A 16,797-nucleotide genomic window follows, 5' to 3' on the forward strand; every position below is an offset into this window, starting at 1 on the left:
TTGGAGAAGACGACACACCTGGTGACCTGTACATGTTAGACTTGAGTCCAAGTCTAAATACCTTATGCAAGCTAGCAATTATTCAGTACGGTCTGGAAGTGGCTACCACCAGCAAAAGAAAAAAATGAGGATAGAAACATCACACCCAGTGTGAAGTAAACGGTTTATTTGAGTTTATTTCATTTAAGCTATAGAGGAACAATGTTGAATCACAACCAGGTGTTGAAGTAAGTGGTGCAGGTGTTGCATTTGATGAATGCATGTGCTGGAATTTGGACAGTACTCTATTTGTGCACATCTCTTGAGCACAGTCAATAACGCTCTTCCATGTTTTACACTGGAACCATTAAGTAATCCATCTTGTGGCACGGTGGCACAGTTGGTAGTGCTGTCGCCTCACAGCTAGAAGGTCCTGGGTTCGATTCCTGCTCGGGACGCTGTGGGTGCTGGCGGCGTGTTTCCTCCTCCGCGTCATCAGTGCCCATACCCGAAGGCGGGGTTGGCGAAAGGGCCTTTCTGTGTGGAGTTTGCATGTTCTCCCCGTGTCCCCTAGGGTAGGTACCCTCACAAAAAACATGCAGTAATCCTGGTCACTAAACTGCCTCCCCCTGGCCAGCCGGGGCGCCTGATGGAGGGGAGCAACTTGGACACTCAGGCATGAAGGAAGCATGAGTTCAAGTCCGTTGCTCTCCCCTTGTCCCCCATATATGGGGACTACAGTAGGTTGGTGGAGGGTGTGTAGAGCCCAGGATCACATTAGATGATTGACACAGGGGTGAAAAATGGGTTACAAAATCGTGGGATAAAAGATATATTTAAAAGTAATCCATCTTGTTTGGTACCCGCACAGAATTAGCATCCTTTGATTGCTGATTGCTTAATTGTGATCAATAATAAGACCCAGTTAGATGTTGATGTTCCAATATATAACTGTAACTGTTGTTTAACAGTAAATAATAATACAATGGCATATCATACCTTTTTTTCCCCTCCCTGGGAGGTAGGCTAGTAATAACCAACATGTTGTGAGCTTGTGGGTAAATAACTAGTTTGGAGAGGTTATTGTCGGTATCAGTCGAGAACGCGGGAGTGTATCCCCATTACAATGTGCTATAGAACCCTGAGATGGATTGCTTAGGTAGAGTATGAGTCTGTGCCACATCTACTATCAGCTCCCAATACTTACCGCACGATTTGTCCCATCCAACCATATGCTACTCATATTAAGCTGAGTTGGCAGTGTCCGGGTTCGAACCCATGACCTTGTGGTCCAAATGCCTGTTTTTTGTTTTGCTTTTGTTTATTTCTTTTTTCTGGGTTAGGGTTATTTTATGTTCGTTTTATGTTATGAAAAATAATAATAATTTTAGAGCAACCCATACATCTACCCAGTGTTTGGGAACCATTATACTAAATGATATAAGCAGCATATAAGGCAGAATAATAAATGACTTACTCTTTAAGTCTGTCTTCAGGCTTTATGAATATTGAGATAATTAAAAGTATTGACAAGAGGAGCTTGCCTGTTTTATAGGGGGCCTTAAGGCCCCAAAATGGTTGAGAAACACTGCTTGTCTTAAATTACCTGTTCTTCTATTACTGTAGTCATGAGGACATTTAGTCATGTCCTGAGTAGGCAAATAAAGACGCCAAAATGTCAAACAATGCATTATGGCTATATAAGGCTAAATGATATTTTATCGTACAATGGTGTCTTAGTAGAAATTGCTTATCTGCATTCTCAAAACATGTCACAATGGAATGGACCAGTCACCACTTGTGAACTTGTGGATCAGCTATTTTCAATAATTCAGATTTTTCTTTTTGAAGATTTTTATGTGGACGGGACGCTAGGTTAGACGCTAAGATAGAGACATATAGACTTGTTGAAACAGTGCTGAATGGGCTATATTTATAACTACAAATGACAGGTCACAGACCCCATAATCAGCATTGTGACAGTAAGCACAGCACAGTCCTGGCATGGTGCACATACTGTAGTTCTTCTCACACATCCCTCCTCCCTCTGGTCCAATCCACAGCCAGATCCCTTAACACTTTATTACGTTTCATTCACATGCAGATAAGACTGCTAAATCTGGGGCCACACTCAAAGGTCCATCCATATAACTGACGTCTTGAGTCCAAGGATGGTGTGTAATATACTGACCAACGACAGGCCAAAAACTATTAGTAAATACAATTTGTTTAGGGAAATACAGTATTATAGCTTATTTGCCATATTTTACTATTTTATACTGCAGGTCAACAGTAATGTGTGTATTCTCCCTTTGCATACAGTAGTGATGTTTGAGCTCCATAAAACTCTACCACCAGGGGCTAAATGAAAAGTGCATTTATACTGCCACCTACTGGCGATTGGTCTGAATATAAAGCATTTATACTCTTAAATCAACTGCCACTCATTCAGAGAATCTATGAAAAACATATCTGAAGGCAGTGTTACTGCTACTTGATTCAAGTTTTGATATAATGCAACCTCTGCTTGATATTACGTATGGCAGGGCTTCCATAAAAATGAATTGGAGTTTTCAGTGGGTCCAGAAAATCCACGCCCACTGCTATGCTCTAGGCATTCGACATAGGCCCAAATATCTAAATACTTAATCAGGCAACTTAAAAACTGTCTGGGGTGTTCACATAATCCTGAGTGTGATATTTATATTTAATTGAAATATCCTTTAAGTCCATCTTCAGGCTTTATAAATATTGAACTAATTAAAAGTATTGACAAGAGGAGCTTGTGATAATTGGATCCAACACAGATCCCCCCCTTTCCTGAAATATACAAGATTTAATACAGCGACGATATAGTAATCAAATAGTTAGAATCAATTAACATACCGTACAAATTAGGTCAAACACACAATCTTATTTTTATTAGTATTAAAGTGTCCAAAAACGTAACATGACAAATACTAGCAAAAATAATCTTTGCATTTTAATTCTGATTTCTCATTGCTATAGGTTTAAAAGAAAGAAGTTTCTTATGGAAGAATGTTACAGTAACATGTAGCGAGTGAGGCCTTGCCCGCGCACCTCACGCAGGCGCTGGCAGTGTCTTAGCATGCTCAAAATGCTCTGGAAACGTTTGTCCATCTTCATCTGTCCTATTTCACAAAGGTCGTTCTCCACTACAAAAAAATGGCCTGTTGGAGATAGAAGGGAAGGGGAGGGGAGGGGAGGGGGTTCGAGAGCGAGCAAGATTAATTTCCAACCCGAATACAAAATTTTGTTCTATTAACATGAAAAAAGTACTGTTAAGTAGCAGTTGTAGGGTTTATCCTCATGTACCCTTAGTATCCTTTGTCTCTGCCTCTTTGAAGCGCTGCTGCAGTTGCCTTTCATGGTTGTTCAAGTTCTTTGCTGGCTGACGAAGGATCTTATACTTGCCCATCACAGCTGTGTTAATGATCTGCACCGTAGTGTTCAGCTGGCCATATGTTATACGACCTTTCATGTACCTGGAGGGACACAGTGGTTGGAATGAGCATAAATAATATTTTGTTTAACAAAGTTTATAGTTCCAAAACCTAGAAACGAGTTCCTGGTTCTCTCGCTCAGAATCTATAGTTTAATGTTTTTTTGGGGGTGGGTAAATGCCTGAAATAACAAGCTTAAGTGATCTTAACATTTTAATTATAGTATCTCATCACAAATCTTAAACCAAATATGTTTACCCAGTAGTAACTAACTAGACATATTGCTGGAATTCCATTGTCAAGACATATGTTTAGTGTTAAAAGGCTTGATGTACGGTACTTCAGTTTGTGTGATGCTACACACTGAAAGAAGCAGATCTACAAGCATGTGCTTCAGACTGCAGCTTTAAGCCCTCCACAGGTATTCTACTCACGCAGGGATGCCATCATATTCTGGCATGGTGATGACCTCCATCTCCTTGATGGGACGCTTAGTTGGCTTTTTAATATGCTCTTGTTTCTCGGCTGGTTGCTGCTCGACAGGTCCTTTCTGACACGGCGGCGGTTCACTGACCCTGGAAGTTCAAAAACATCCATGATCACACGTAATACTTTCTGGAGGGCAAATCCCATTATCCCACTCTCCAAGCACAGGTGACAGATTTACACATTAGAAAGATAGCAATCACATAATTTCATTATTTTTGGCCAATCTACATTAAAGTACTCTAGCCCACAGTTTAGTGGGCAGTGTTCATGGATGTTTCATATGAGAACTTATGTTAAGATGTTATTTTCAAATTTTCATCCCATTTGCTAGCACAGAACGGTAATAGTCCCACATAAGCATGCGATCAATCCCTTGGTGTTATACCAACCATAAAATAAAAACACAAGCTAAACATTTTGATGTTGCCAAGTTGAGACTAATTCACCCTTTTTTGTTATTCAAGAAAATATATCTGGGTCCAAACATTAGAAACAACTTTTATTTAACCAATAAGAGGTCTTACTCTGGCGCCTTCTTCCTGGGCATGTGTTCTGGTATATTGTCCTGTAGATGTCGTCCATCTTTCAGTTCATTCTGGAAGAACGTCTTAATTTCCTGTAAAAAAAACAATAAATCAAAAAATGCATTTTATTACCAAATATTACATAAGAAAGAGGAAAACATTGTGAAAATAACCTATCTACAAGCTCACAACGCCTTGCAGTAGATGGGCTATTTTCACAATATGCATCTGTGGAACTGAGTCAAACTAATTGCAATGTCAGGCTGCAGGGAAGTAAATTTCAATGAAATGGGTCACGGGACCGGGACAGAATTGCATCCCAGGACCCCTGGAGGGTGACATGATTGCATCCTTTCTCAATTTAGTGAGTCTAATTTAGCCATACCAAGGGGTTGGGTTGGGAGTCAGGACAAAACTTTTAAGGTAAACCGTTGTCCCGACCTGACCCTTTGGTGTGGTTTGGGCTATATGGATGCAGGATATTTGCATCACTGAGGGTGGTCCTCAGTTCAAATATCATTATTTTAGGGTGGTATGGGAATCCTTGCATTACCGTAGTTGACATTGACACTTCCTCAAAACATGTTGGCTGTACGTTACCTTCAAACGTGTCAGTTGAATGTTTTCTTCAGCCACACGTTTTTCAAACTCATCAAGAAGTCCTGCTATTGTATCTACATCCATCATGATTTTTCCAATCATATTTCCTGTTTTTGAATGAGAGCAAAAACAAACCAAAAAGTGTTAATGGCTTTTTGTACTTCTGTCTACACACATTTATAATGTCTTTATAAGATACTTTCTCATACCATCAACCGACAGCTCCAGCATGTGTTTTAATGACGATATCTTGTCATTTAGATAATGGGTGTAATCCTCCAAATCACTCATATTTCTGAAAGAACGGCATGTGTCAAGCAAGGGTTGGATAATAAACTTTGGATAGCATGATTATTAAATTACAATGTAAGAAAATGTCTAGCCTTGGACCAATACTATCATAGATGTCTGACTTTTACTTTCATATCTATTATTATAAAAAGGCTCGATAGTCTTGAGAATCCACAAAATTGTAGGCACTCCACATACTGTAGATATAAGGGGGATTAAAATGAACAGTGTGTATGGATTAAACGGGAACCCCAGGCTGATTTTGTATACCGGGTATTAGTTTTCCGTGTCTGGTTAGAAACTACATCAGATTAAACTTTTTTTTGTTGTTGAAATACTAAAGATTGTACAGAGGTACGGTTTACAATTATTGATAAAAGGACAACACAAAAAGCATTACCTGAACTGGAAAACAAACAACTTAAAAGTACAAAATTAGCCTCCATCTAGCCTAAGCCTAGATCTAGCCCCATATGGAACCATCCTTCCGCCTAGAGGCCCTAGCCTAGATCAAGGTTTTCAAAGTCCTGCCCATTGCACTAGGTGCAACTTCCCATAGACAGCCCATTCATCCAAACAGAAAAGTCCTATCTAATTGTATTAAATAGCGTCAAACTCACCAACATTGCAGCTGTACAAAAAGCTTGAATTATCCTCTTACTATCTGCAAAGTGTTTGTTTAATAAAAATCCACTGTAGACCTGTCAAGAAATTCCTTGCAGATGATTTTTTTTCCCTTAAGTGTCAGAGTTGTGAAGCGCTCGTTATCAGTACAGCAACCTCCTGCTGCATGTGCAAAACAGGTGGTACTCATGGGCTGTTGTGTGATAGTCAACGAGCACTTCCAAATTCCAGCACTTCTCCAGACAAATCAACTGCAAGGCATTTCTTGACAGGGAGTAGCTCATAACACATGTCTGTCTACACAGTGGATTTGTATGAAACAATTACACATTGCAGATAGAGGATAATTCAAGCCTTTCATTAAATGTTAATACAAATTAAATACAACTTTTCTGTCTTCTGTCTATGGGACGTTGCACCTTGCTGGCAAGATGGCAGCCGTGTGTGCATATCGTCAATTCTACTACACTGGCTTTATGGAACACTCTAGTTTTAGGATCATCCACACTAGGTTAGGATCATCCTAATGATTCTCGTCGCGCATACAACTGCCATTCTACATATTGTTTGTCCTTATAAGTTTGTAGAAAAAGCACATGAAAGTTCAGTTCAAAACAATTCTGCGGATTTAAATTAAATCCCAAGAAAGCATGTGGCTTGTTTTGTTTGGGGTCCTTTGTACTCATTTCATCTAGAGATTCACAGGCACAGCGTTGTGTGTGAGCTTGTCGGCTATATTGGGGCGGCTTAACTTTGCATACAATTTGAAATCTGAATGTTTATATATACGGAAATCTTGTAAATGCAGCGAGTGCCAAAAACAGGGTGCAGTTACTGCATGACTGTCATGATAATCATCATGGCAGTCATGTTTCAGGGCTAAACTTTGCATCGCCACACAGTACATACAGTTGCTAACGTTAGCTCAGCTGATATCAATTTGCTGTGATTAAAGTCGTTCGTCACTTCGCCAGCAGCAAAAAAGCATTTCTGCTGCATGATGCACCCATAACAAACACAGTAACTTACATGATCGTGACCGCACTGCCACCGCAGTTACTGCTTCAAGTCAATGTTGTTTTCTTGTTCGCAGATTTGAAACGCAAGTAGCTTCCCGCGGCAGCTGTGACGTTTCCGCTTCCTTCAAGGAGATCAAGGCTGCGTTGTGTTTTGGCATGCCGGCCTAACCCCTTTTAAAGGACCGTACACAATTCAGAAAAGGTAACCTACTACCGAGGGTCCCGAAAGTAGCTAGGCATCCCCGTGAGTTTACTTTACGAATATAAATGACCTTTTATGCACGCGTCTAAGATTTCACAGTCACTTCACGTTATATATTAAAATATAACCACGAAAAGTGTTCTACATGGTCATCAATAACATGTTTCACCGCTGTCATGGACTATAAATGTGATTTGGAAATTGACTCTCCAGCGAACAGGCACTCAGACTCGGGGTTTTTGATTGATTGATTGAAATATTTATTAACAGTTTGTAGAATTTACAGTACATTTTAAGCACAAACTCAATACAAAGACTGTTAACTGTGAGTGGACGACCCAATTAAGCATTACATTTGTTTACAACAGGGTCCACATTGTTCAATTCATCAAAACATTTAGAGACATACAAATAGACACTTCTATGTAGCTAAAGAACAGAACAGGAATTCAATTTCATCATATAGGGAGCAAAAAGGGAAAAGATACGTATACAGTGAGGGGAAATGGGAGTCGACATTCTTTCTTGTCCACTGGACAGTTCAAAGTTAAATTAGCTATTCTTTTTCATCTAAAATGTTAATAATATAATAATAATAATGTGGGGAAATGGTCTGACGCAATGTTAAGTAGGTTATCATGCTTGATATTTTATGTTTTACAACGCTATGCTACACAAAACCGAGGTTCAGGGGACATTTATAGGTCTGGTAAATGGTAATGATGTACTTAGGCCTACTGTGCATGTTCAAATCTGTTATAGGGCTGCATTTAAGCAGTGCAACTAATAACAAAATATAAGTTTTGTGTCTGAGAGGCTAAAACCAACTCCTCCATCCCATTAGACTGCCTGCCTGTTAACTGCACTCAGTGAGATGGAAATGACGTGTCTGCTGTGTGTGGACTGTGGATGGATCCATGCCAAGCTGTATTTTGTCTGGTCTGGCCATGGCCTCCAATGCCTCCATGTCCACTGACAAGCTACAGGTGAGTTCAGATATGAGATGTTATATTTTTCTTTATAATGTTACACACATTTTGTATAATATTTGACCCATTAAACCAGCAAAGCATCTGTGTCATTTAGCAAGATTATACTTTTGCAGAAAACTCTTAGGACATATAGGCCTAGAGTTTTTAGAACAATGGTTCTCAAAAATAGCAGATCTACAAGCTCACAAGCTGCAAGCTTGTACATCTTCTATTATTTTTAAATCTGGAAAGGTTTTGAGAAATCTTGAATCATTTTCCCTTTTTCTTTCTTTCTTTCTTTTTTTTACACAAATCTTCTCTTCTGTGTATCCCTGGCACAAAACATTTTCAGATGGGGTGCCCGTGGCCAAGTATAGGCTATATCAATTTGGGGTCCTTGGCATGAAAAAGTAGTAAAGTACTACTGATTTAGAAGGCATTAGAATCAGCCTCTGGTCTAAATGGGTTAATTTGCTGTCTTCATTCGGATTGAAAAACATAAATTGCGCACCAAACGTGCAAGTTTATGTGCATAGAATTACCGCCGGTTGTGGTTGGGGTCGCGAGTTTGGGAACCCATGATTAGTGAGCAAAGTTTTTGTGTGTGTTTTTGTCAATATTCTTTATATATTTTTAATTTGTGAGTGGAATTCTTAAACACTTATACACCTAGTTAAGCTCTATTAACTATTTTTGCAAATCTACATGCTCATAGCGTGTGGCATTGTGACGATCTACAATGAATTGTCTGCAATGACAAGCCTAAAAGAATGGCACCAGGTTTGGTTAACCTTTTTCAACCCTGGGCATGAAGAAGTTCAAGACAACATAGGATACTGTTCAGCATCAGCATTTCCTTTACTTAACTGTAGCAACTCAGTGATGACAGTGAATGGATTAGAGACTTTGTGATGGATGACTGTGTCAGTATCTATTCATATCGCTGGTGATGGATGAATTAAGCACATCAAGGGGGACGATTGGCATGCTGTGGATAACAAAAAGGGTAAAAGGTAGTCTATTTGAAACCACTTGCAACTTGCGACTTGTAGTGACTCACAGTCAGACTCTCTCAGACCCTTGTACACGTGCACATGCACGCATCGACACATGCACACACACTACGGATTAAAACAAAGGTTACATTGTCATTGCCTTTAAACCTGAGAGGTAGCAAGACAAGCCAGTGACTATAAAATAAACTCTGTGGATGACATCATTGCTGGCTTTCTATTTCAACCCCTTTCATCCCTTAATCCCAGTCACCCACCATAAAATGAGCATCTCCCCAGTGTTTTAATCTTTAAAGTTGGACATGTATATCTGAGGAGCAGATCAGAACCCATGGTGTTCCACCTGTAAGCCTCAGACAAAGCCAACTCGGATGGTGACAACTCCTGACAATAAACACAATTTGTTTTTGGGCCGAACAATTAATTAGAATAAAAAAAGGTAACTTTTTTGTTGTTGTTTTTCTTCTTTCTAATTATTTGTTATGTGTTTATTGTCATGATTTGTCACTGAGGCCTTTCCACGTTCTGATTTCTGATAGATGTTTTATTAATAGACTCTTTATTACTGAAGAAAAGGCGGCGATCCAAGCACTCAAAAAGGTGTAAAAATGAGGAGAGGGTGGATATAAAATCAAGGTACTTTATTAGAAAAGTTTAAAAAGCCAACATGCTTCGACTCGCAAAGGAGTCTTCATCAGGATTGAGTGCTGGGATCGCCGCCTTTTCTTCAGTATTTTAGTCCCACTGATCTTTGAAGCACCAGCCTTTTTTTAAGTGGTGCAACCACCGTTTCGGACGTGGGGCGGCACATCGGAACCGGCCCGGCCCCCTGGGCGCGTTCCTGGGGGTGGATGTTCCGGGGGGACCCCCCCACGTGCGGACCCCCACAAGGAGTTGCACCACTCACTTCACACAGGTGTGATTTAAAAAATAATTGCACCTCCATCCATCGAGCACCTAGTTGATTCTCTTTCTTTCGCTTTACAACTCTTTTGTTTGCCCTTGTATTCTTTCAAAGTAGTGACGTGGGGTGCCCATCGGATTTTCCCTGCCAAAGTGTCCTTGAGCTAGACACTAAACCCCTAATTGTTCCCAATGAGCAGGTTGGGGCCTTATATAGTCTCCTCTGCCATTCGGTGTGTGAATGGGGGAATGTAACGCTCATTATGAAGCGATTTGGATAAAGGCGTTATACAAATGCACCATTTACCATTATTGCGACTGTAGATCGCATTTACTATGAAAACCTGCATCTATGTGTGTTAGTCACGCCTCCATATATGGTCACGCGTCGCCAAGTGTCATCACACCTCCATATATGCTCATGCCTCGTGACATCACACCTCCATATATGCTCATGCCTCGTGACATCACACCTCCATATATGGTCACGCCTTGTGACATCACGCCTCCATATATGGTCACACCTTGTGACATCACACCTCGTGACACGTCACGCCACCATATATGGCCATCTCCATATATGAAGATCACGACACTGACCTCATCTAACCCTGGAAAACCATACATGGAGAAGACTGTATCATCACCTAGATCTGACCATAAAACTCAAACTCTTAGATCTCCATATATGGAGCTGACCTGTTCTGAAATTCCATATGTTGATCCTTCCCACACCCGTCCATCCTGTTCTGACATTCCATATGTTGATCTGACTTCATCAAACCCTGTACACTCAAGACACGCTCCATATATGGCTAGTACAGAATTCATTCCATATGTTGATCTGACCCCCCATGCCAAAGCGCCAGTGCTCGCCCAGAAGTCTGCCATCACCCAGGCAGATGCGTACTTTGCGTACACCCGACCTCGCCCTCAGGGCGTCTTACTATAGTGTAGTATATAGTATATACTAGTACAATCCTCTGGAACAGGTTGATGACTACAAGTATTTGGGTTCGAGGACCGTTCGCCACCAGCGGTATTCGTTTTACTGAGGTTAAGGTTAGGACTACGTTCAGGGTTATAGGCACAGTTTCACTGAGGTTAAGTTTAGCAATAATTTTAGGTTTAGGCATAGTTATTAGTTTTACTGAGGTTACGTTTAGGAATACCTGGTGGTGACCGCTCCGAGGTCGCCAGATTAGACCCGGGGCGAGCGTGCGTGCGCAAGTGTGTGTGTGTGTGTGTGTGTGTGTGTGTGTGTGCACACGCGTATTTATGTCCGAGAGGGTTGGGCAGTGTGCCTAGAGAACGTCTTGGGTGTCAGGCCTTTTGGAAAATGCTATTTCAGTCATGTGTAGCATGCCAAGCAAAGGGGCTACCAACAGTAGCTCAGATTACACACTCACACCGTGTGATTGATGGCTGCACACGTCAGAGGAGCTACCCTTAACCCCCTCGGGTGTACCTCTCCTCTACCATGCTGCTTTAGTTCCGTCTTCAGTTGCCTTGTGATATTGTCAAGATTTCTGTGGTCATCTGTGGTTCTACCAAATAGTCCCCCCCCCCCCCCCCTTTCCCCTTGATCTAATCTGATTAGTTGTGTTGGGTGCTATTTGACCCCATTAACCCTGGCGTCTCTCTTTTGTATGTTTTTTTTGCATGTTGTTTAGGTGGGGTGGATTACACACAGGGTTATATAGAATGAATTATACACAGTTCAAAATATATATTTTTGGGGGAATTAATCACACAAAAAAAGGAGATTAAGATTAATGTATTGGTTGGTAAATATACCATAGTGTATACTTTGTTGAACGGGATCCCCCAGGGCTCTACACTAGGTCAGCTCCTTACCTCCCTTACGTCAAATTTCGTAGTCAAAATAGCCTATCTACAAGCGCATTCATACAGGTTGATACCTGTTATTTCCTGTGACCTATAATTTCGGGAAAAAAACATATTTTGTTCCTAATACCTGCGTTCTGTGTGGATGAATTCATGACACAATAGACACATACCTGTGGAATAGTAATGTATTATCCACATGAAACCTATGGCATCCTTATTCTGGCTTTGATATAGAATAGTAATGTATTATCCACATGAAACCTATGGCATCCTTATTCTGGCTTTGATAGAATAGTAATGTATTATCCACATGAAACCTATGGCATCCTTATTCTGGCTTTGATAGAAAGTTTGAAATGCATTGTGACTTGTGAGCTTATATTTTGGTCTGAGATTTGGTGTAGGAGAGAAGATGTTCTGTCCTTTTGTGGGACCCCAGTCAATTAAGTATAGTTTATATGAAAGGTGAGATGTATACAAGAAAAACACAATAGCCAATTATGTCCTGCTTCACAGTGCAAATTGCTGCAGCACAGCCATGCAGCCATCGTGATCGATCTCCACGTTGCGTTGCATGCTTGCTGACTCAGTAAAGAGCAAATCTGGGCTCTGTGGTGGAGGATGGCTCTCAGTGAGCTCCTGGGAGGTGTGTGTGTGTGTGTGTGTGTGTGTGTGTGTGTGTGTGTGTGTGTGTGTGTGTGTGTGTGTGTGTGTGTGTGTGTGTGTGTGTGTGTGTGTGTGTGTGTGTGTGTGTGTGTGTGTGTGTGTGTGTGTGTGTGTGTGTGTGTGTGTGTGTGTGTGTGTGTGTGTGTGTGTCCTGAAAAGGGAAAATGTTCTGCCAAAGTGAAATATTGCTTTAACCTTCCTCCAACCCCGGCCTCCCCTTCCCAACATTCTCCCATCTACATGCACACATAACCAAACCACGCTCTCCTGTCTGCCTCTCACCCTAACCCTCTTCTCTGGAAAGCACACACAACACGTGCATACAGTACACACTTCCTCTTGCCAAGCTCTCATGCACATACGCAACACTCCAGCTCCAGTTGCAGTGGATTTAAACACCGGGTTTTAATCGTGCTTCAGTGGATCTCTTCTATCAACAGATATGGGGGGCTTAAAAAGTGGAAATCCACTGTTCACTTGCTAATGGTGTCTCATCACTCATTTTCAGTTCTTTCTTGACAGGTCAGATAATATAGTAGATTTCTCTCACCAGTGTTTACCCTGCAAATCTCAACCACCTAGGGCCCTATCTTACAGCCAGTACAAATAAAGTGCAGTGCATTTGTCTTTGCTATAGTATACATCTAATGCAGCTATCATTTTCATGCCCAGCATGAAAGAGCGTGCAAGTACTGCGATTGGGTATGGATGTATGTCGGTGTACTCCACCGGCCAATAAGGGACCACTGTTCTTGATGTGGTCTTTCTTTCTTTTTTTTTTTTTTTTTGCGGTTTACGCCTTTTATTGTTTTTTTGAAGGGACAGACAGTAGGCTGACAGGAAACGGGAGAGAGATGGGGGAAAACATGCAGTAAAGGCCGTGTCGGGCTCGGGAGTCGAACCCGCAGCACACTGCGACTGGATTACCAGTCGGGTGCCCAGACGGTTACGCCACCGCCTGGGCGTGGTCTTTCTTTTTAAAATGTATTTTTAATTTCAAAGACCACCACAACTCTGAGAGGGTACAACACCACATTTTTGGTTTCATTTGTACCCTCTCTTTGACCGTTAATTCTATAAGCGTAGACATATGTTTAATCCATATATGAACGCGCCGTCGGTCTGTTTACCTTTTAGCCTTGCTCCGGCTAGTATAGCCCTCCTCCTTCACCAACAGCGATGTTTTTTTTTAATCCAGCTCCGTTGAGCCTCCATTATAACCGATTTTCAAAGCGCCGTATCTCCAAAGGTTCGAGAGCTGTCCATGGTGAGCCGGTGCATACCCGACGATCGTAAATCATTTGTGATTTTGTATCGCATCGCATCAAAAATGTAGCTGGTTGTTCTGCTAGCTAAAGGCTGGGGGCTGTGTTGTGTTGTGTCGTTCCACTTCCGGAAGCCCCCACCTTCTTGTTTAACCCGGAAGGACAACAAGCTCCATAGCATTGAAGTCAATGAGCGGCAGTGAAGCGGTTAAACTTTTTGTACACTAGATGGCGGTAAAGAAGTTAAGAGGGAATCGTTAAGGAACCGAAATCGTTAAAATCCTAAAGGATCCCAGCCCTATAGTGTGTCTGTGAAAAGCTGATCTCTGGCACCGTTGGAGGACGTTGTGAAACTCTCGGTAGGAAGGACCTCTGCCCCAAATGTTTCAAATCGCGCATTTCATTGTGGCACTATAACAGCTCGCATCATGTCTTGGCATATAACTCTTGAACTGTTTGGTCGTATACATTTATTTTCCCCTCGATTCCTTGGATCATGTTTCAACGTAGGCCATGACCATTTTGGCGCGCCAATGCACGGGATGCAGTATCTGTCATGTTCTGATTTAAATAAAGAACATCTGAGAATGAGCATTTGATTGTGTTGAGCACAATTTCTGTGCTCAACAGGAATGTCTGTGTTCACCTATTCATCTATGTGACTTTAACCTACCTATGTGACTATGAGCACCAGTATGACTGAGTACCAGTAGGGGCGCTGTTGTGCCAGAAACAGAGACAGAGATAGTGCTGCACTGTTGCCTGCTACTGAGAGAGAGAGGAGGGGGGGGGGGGGGAGGAGGGGAATTGCAACACTTAGTTCACACGGGTGTGATTCTTTTTAATATAAAATTTATTTTGTATACTAGTAAGCACACACACAAAGAGTCCCAGTACCTTCCCGCCGAAACAGGTGAATAGGGCGCACCTCCAAAAGCGTTTTAACCTCAGCCCTTAGGGTCACCACAAACGTGAACAGTTCCACCCTAGGATGTAGAAATGCTATTTTCCTCCCGGCTTCCTTGCGTCCTGACAGCTGCAACCCATGATGACAGCCCTGGCTAGGCAACTACGCCTAGCCAAGGCTGGCGACTTACAAGTGTGAGATCAGACTACAGTATATGGCATTTATCCTACTAGTCAACACACAACGTGGGTACATAGTCACACAAGTAGAGTTAAAGACAAAAATGTTATGCTTCAAAGAAACTAGCATACCCGAGCATACCATACACGTCAAAACGGCATGCTCATTGCTAGTTGGAGGGCCACTTGGAAGTAAAGGCATGTTGCATCAGTGTTGCCATGTCTACCTATTATAAGCTAGTTTGGGCCTGTTTTTTCTGTAAAGTCGCTTGTAAATAAATGTTATATAAACCAGTGCAAAGTATTTTATGAGGACTTATCTGGTTAAAATGTTCCAAAATATATTCTTTACTTTTTTGTACATGTAGATATAAAGTGCTCATGTGGCCTCGTCGTCGCTTGTACTTGTTTCAATTTGTAGCAATTTGTAGCGCTTCATGTAGCGCTTCATCACTGGTTAATCATCACTGGTTAATCAAAATGTTTCAATATTGCATATTAGCTGCTGTAAATGGCCTGCTAATCTTCCTGTCGTTTAGACGGCATGGGCAACACTCGGTGTGACCTTTTCTCTGTCTCTTCGTCCCCTGCTACCTGGAATAGTTTTTGTGTGCTGTAACATTTCTCTTAACCCGCCAGCTACAGTAAACAGTCACATTTAACTCTGGATTTAACTGTATACCCATCACAATTTTCAAGATGAAATCCAATCCGCAGCCCCTGTACTGCATCTGTTGAATGATGTTGTAAACTGTAGGCAACACGAGACGGGCCTGAGCGTGGTTTCCATACCAAGAGGATGTTCTGTTAAGCCCCCGGCGATGACACGTATGTCCTCTCTCTCTCTTCCGACCTCTTGTTTGTCTCCACTTCCTATGTTTTTTGTATTGTTGTTAGACTATGACATTGGTTCTCAAACGTTTCACCCTGACGAGCACGTAGGAGCAGAGAACTCGGTTCCACAGTTAAATATTACCTCTTTCTAAGGTATTTTAAAAAGTCTTAAGTCTTAAGTCCTTAAATATATATACAATACCATTACTGTATACACCTGTTGGTTGGGTGAGAAAACAATGTTGCACTTTAAGCAAACGGTTATTCAATTTAAATAACTTTACATATCGTTGCTGTCGGGAGGAAACCGCATAACTCCATTTTCGAGGTTTTTGAAAAGTAGATAAAAGTGCTTTGGACAAAACATCTTAACTCTATTGGACCCTCAAACTGTCTGCTAAAGCAACTAACTCCACCACCTCTCCCCATCTCATGGAAGTAATTGACAATATATAACAACACCAACTTTTATGAGGCTGTATTGCTTTGGTTTAAAAATATAAGATTTTCTTAATTTCCTGAAAAAAAAATATTTTTCATTTCCTGAAAAATGAACATTTTGGAGTTATGAGGTTTCCTCCCGACAGCAGAGATATAACATTTTTATTTAAAATAATGTAATGAGATGAAAACAAGTTGTTTGGTATAGAGTTTGCAACGCTTCAGCCAGTCAGGGCTCAAAAAATAATACCAAGTGGAAGTGGTATGTCTTTTGTCTTTTGGCGTCACATGAACTCACTTCCCAAACTCATTATCAAAACCTGCCTTGTCTGAGTCATTAGCGATGGTACTATATAGGAACCATAACCTAGTAGTAATGCAGTACTTAACAGACCACACACTGGACTATGTATATGCCTCTCAGACTCAGGGGGGATGTTCTAAACCAGGTGCATTGGGCTAACCTGCCTGGTGGAATCAGACATTTCATTGATCTCATAAGCGCTGGGACGTGCGCGTTGGATTAATCGCTGTCAAAATAATTATATAGCACATTTTATACATTGAAATGAAAG

The 16,797-nt window shown here is 41.3% G+C and overlaps 1 protein-coding gene across 1 annotated transcript; it reads right to left on the reverse strand.

The window, feature by feature from the left end:
- Positions 1–2,878: 2,878 nt before the first annotated feature.
- Positions 2,879–5,364, reverse strand: ska1 (spindle and kinetochore associated complex subunit 1). The gene is made up of 6 exons (XM_083762461.1): positions 5,266–5,364; positions 5,057–5,163; positions 4,457–4,548; positions 3,878–4,018; positions 3,316–3,485; positions 2,879–3,170 (listed from the first exon to the last, which is right to left on the reverse strand). The coding sequence occupies exons 1-6, from the start codon at positions 5,345–5,347 to the stop codon at positions 3,022–3,024; spliced, it is 741 nt and encodes a 246-aa protein (XP_083618587.1). The 5' UTR covers positions 5,348–5,364; the 3' UTR covers positions 2,879–3,021.
- Positions 5,365–16,797: the final 11,433 nt, after the last annotated feature.

This window comes from Protomyctophum parallelum (genome assembly GCF_964188405.1).
Source record: "Protomyctophum parallelum genome assembly, chromosome: 4".
NCBI lineage: Eukaryota > Metazoa > Chordata > Actinopteri > Myctophiformes > Myctophidae > Protomyctophum > Protomyctophum parallelum.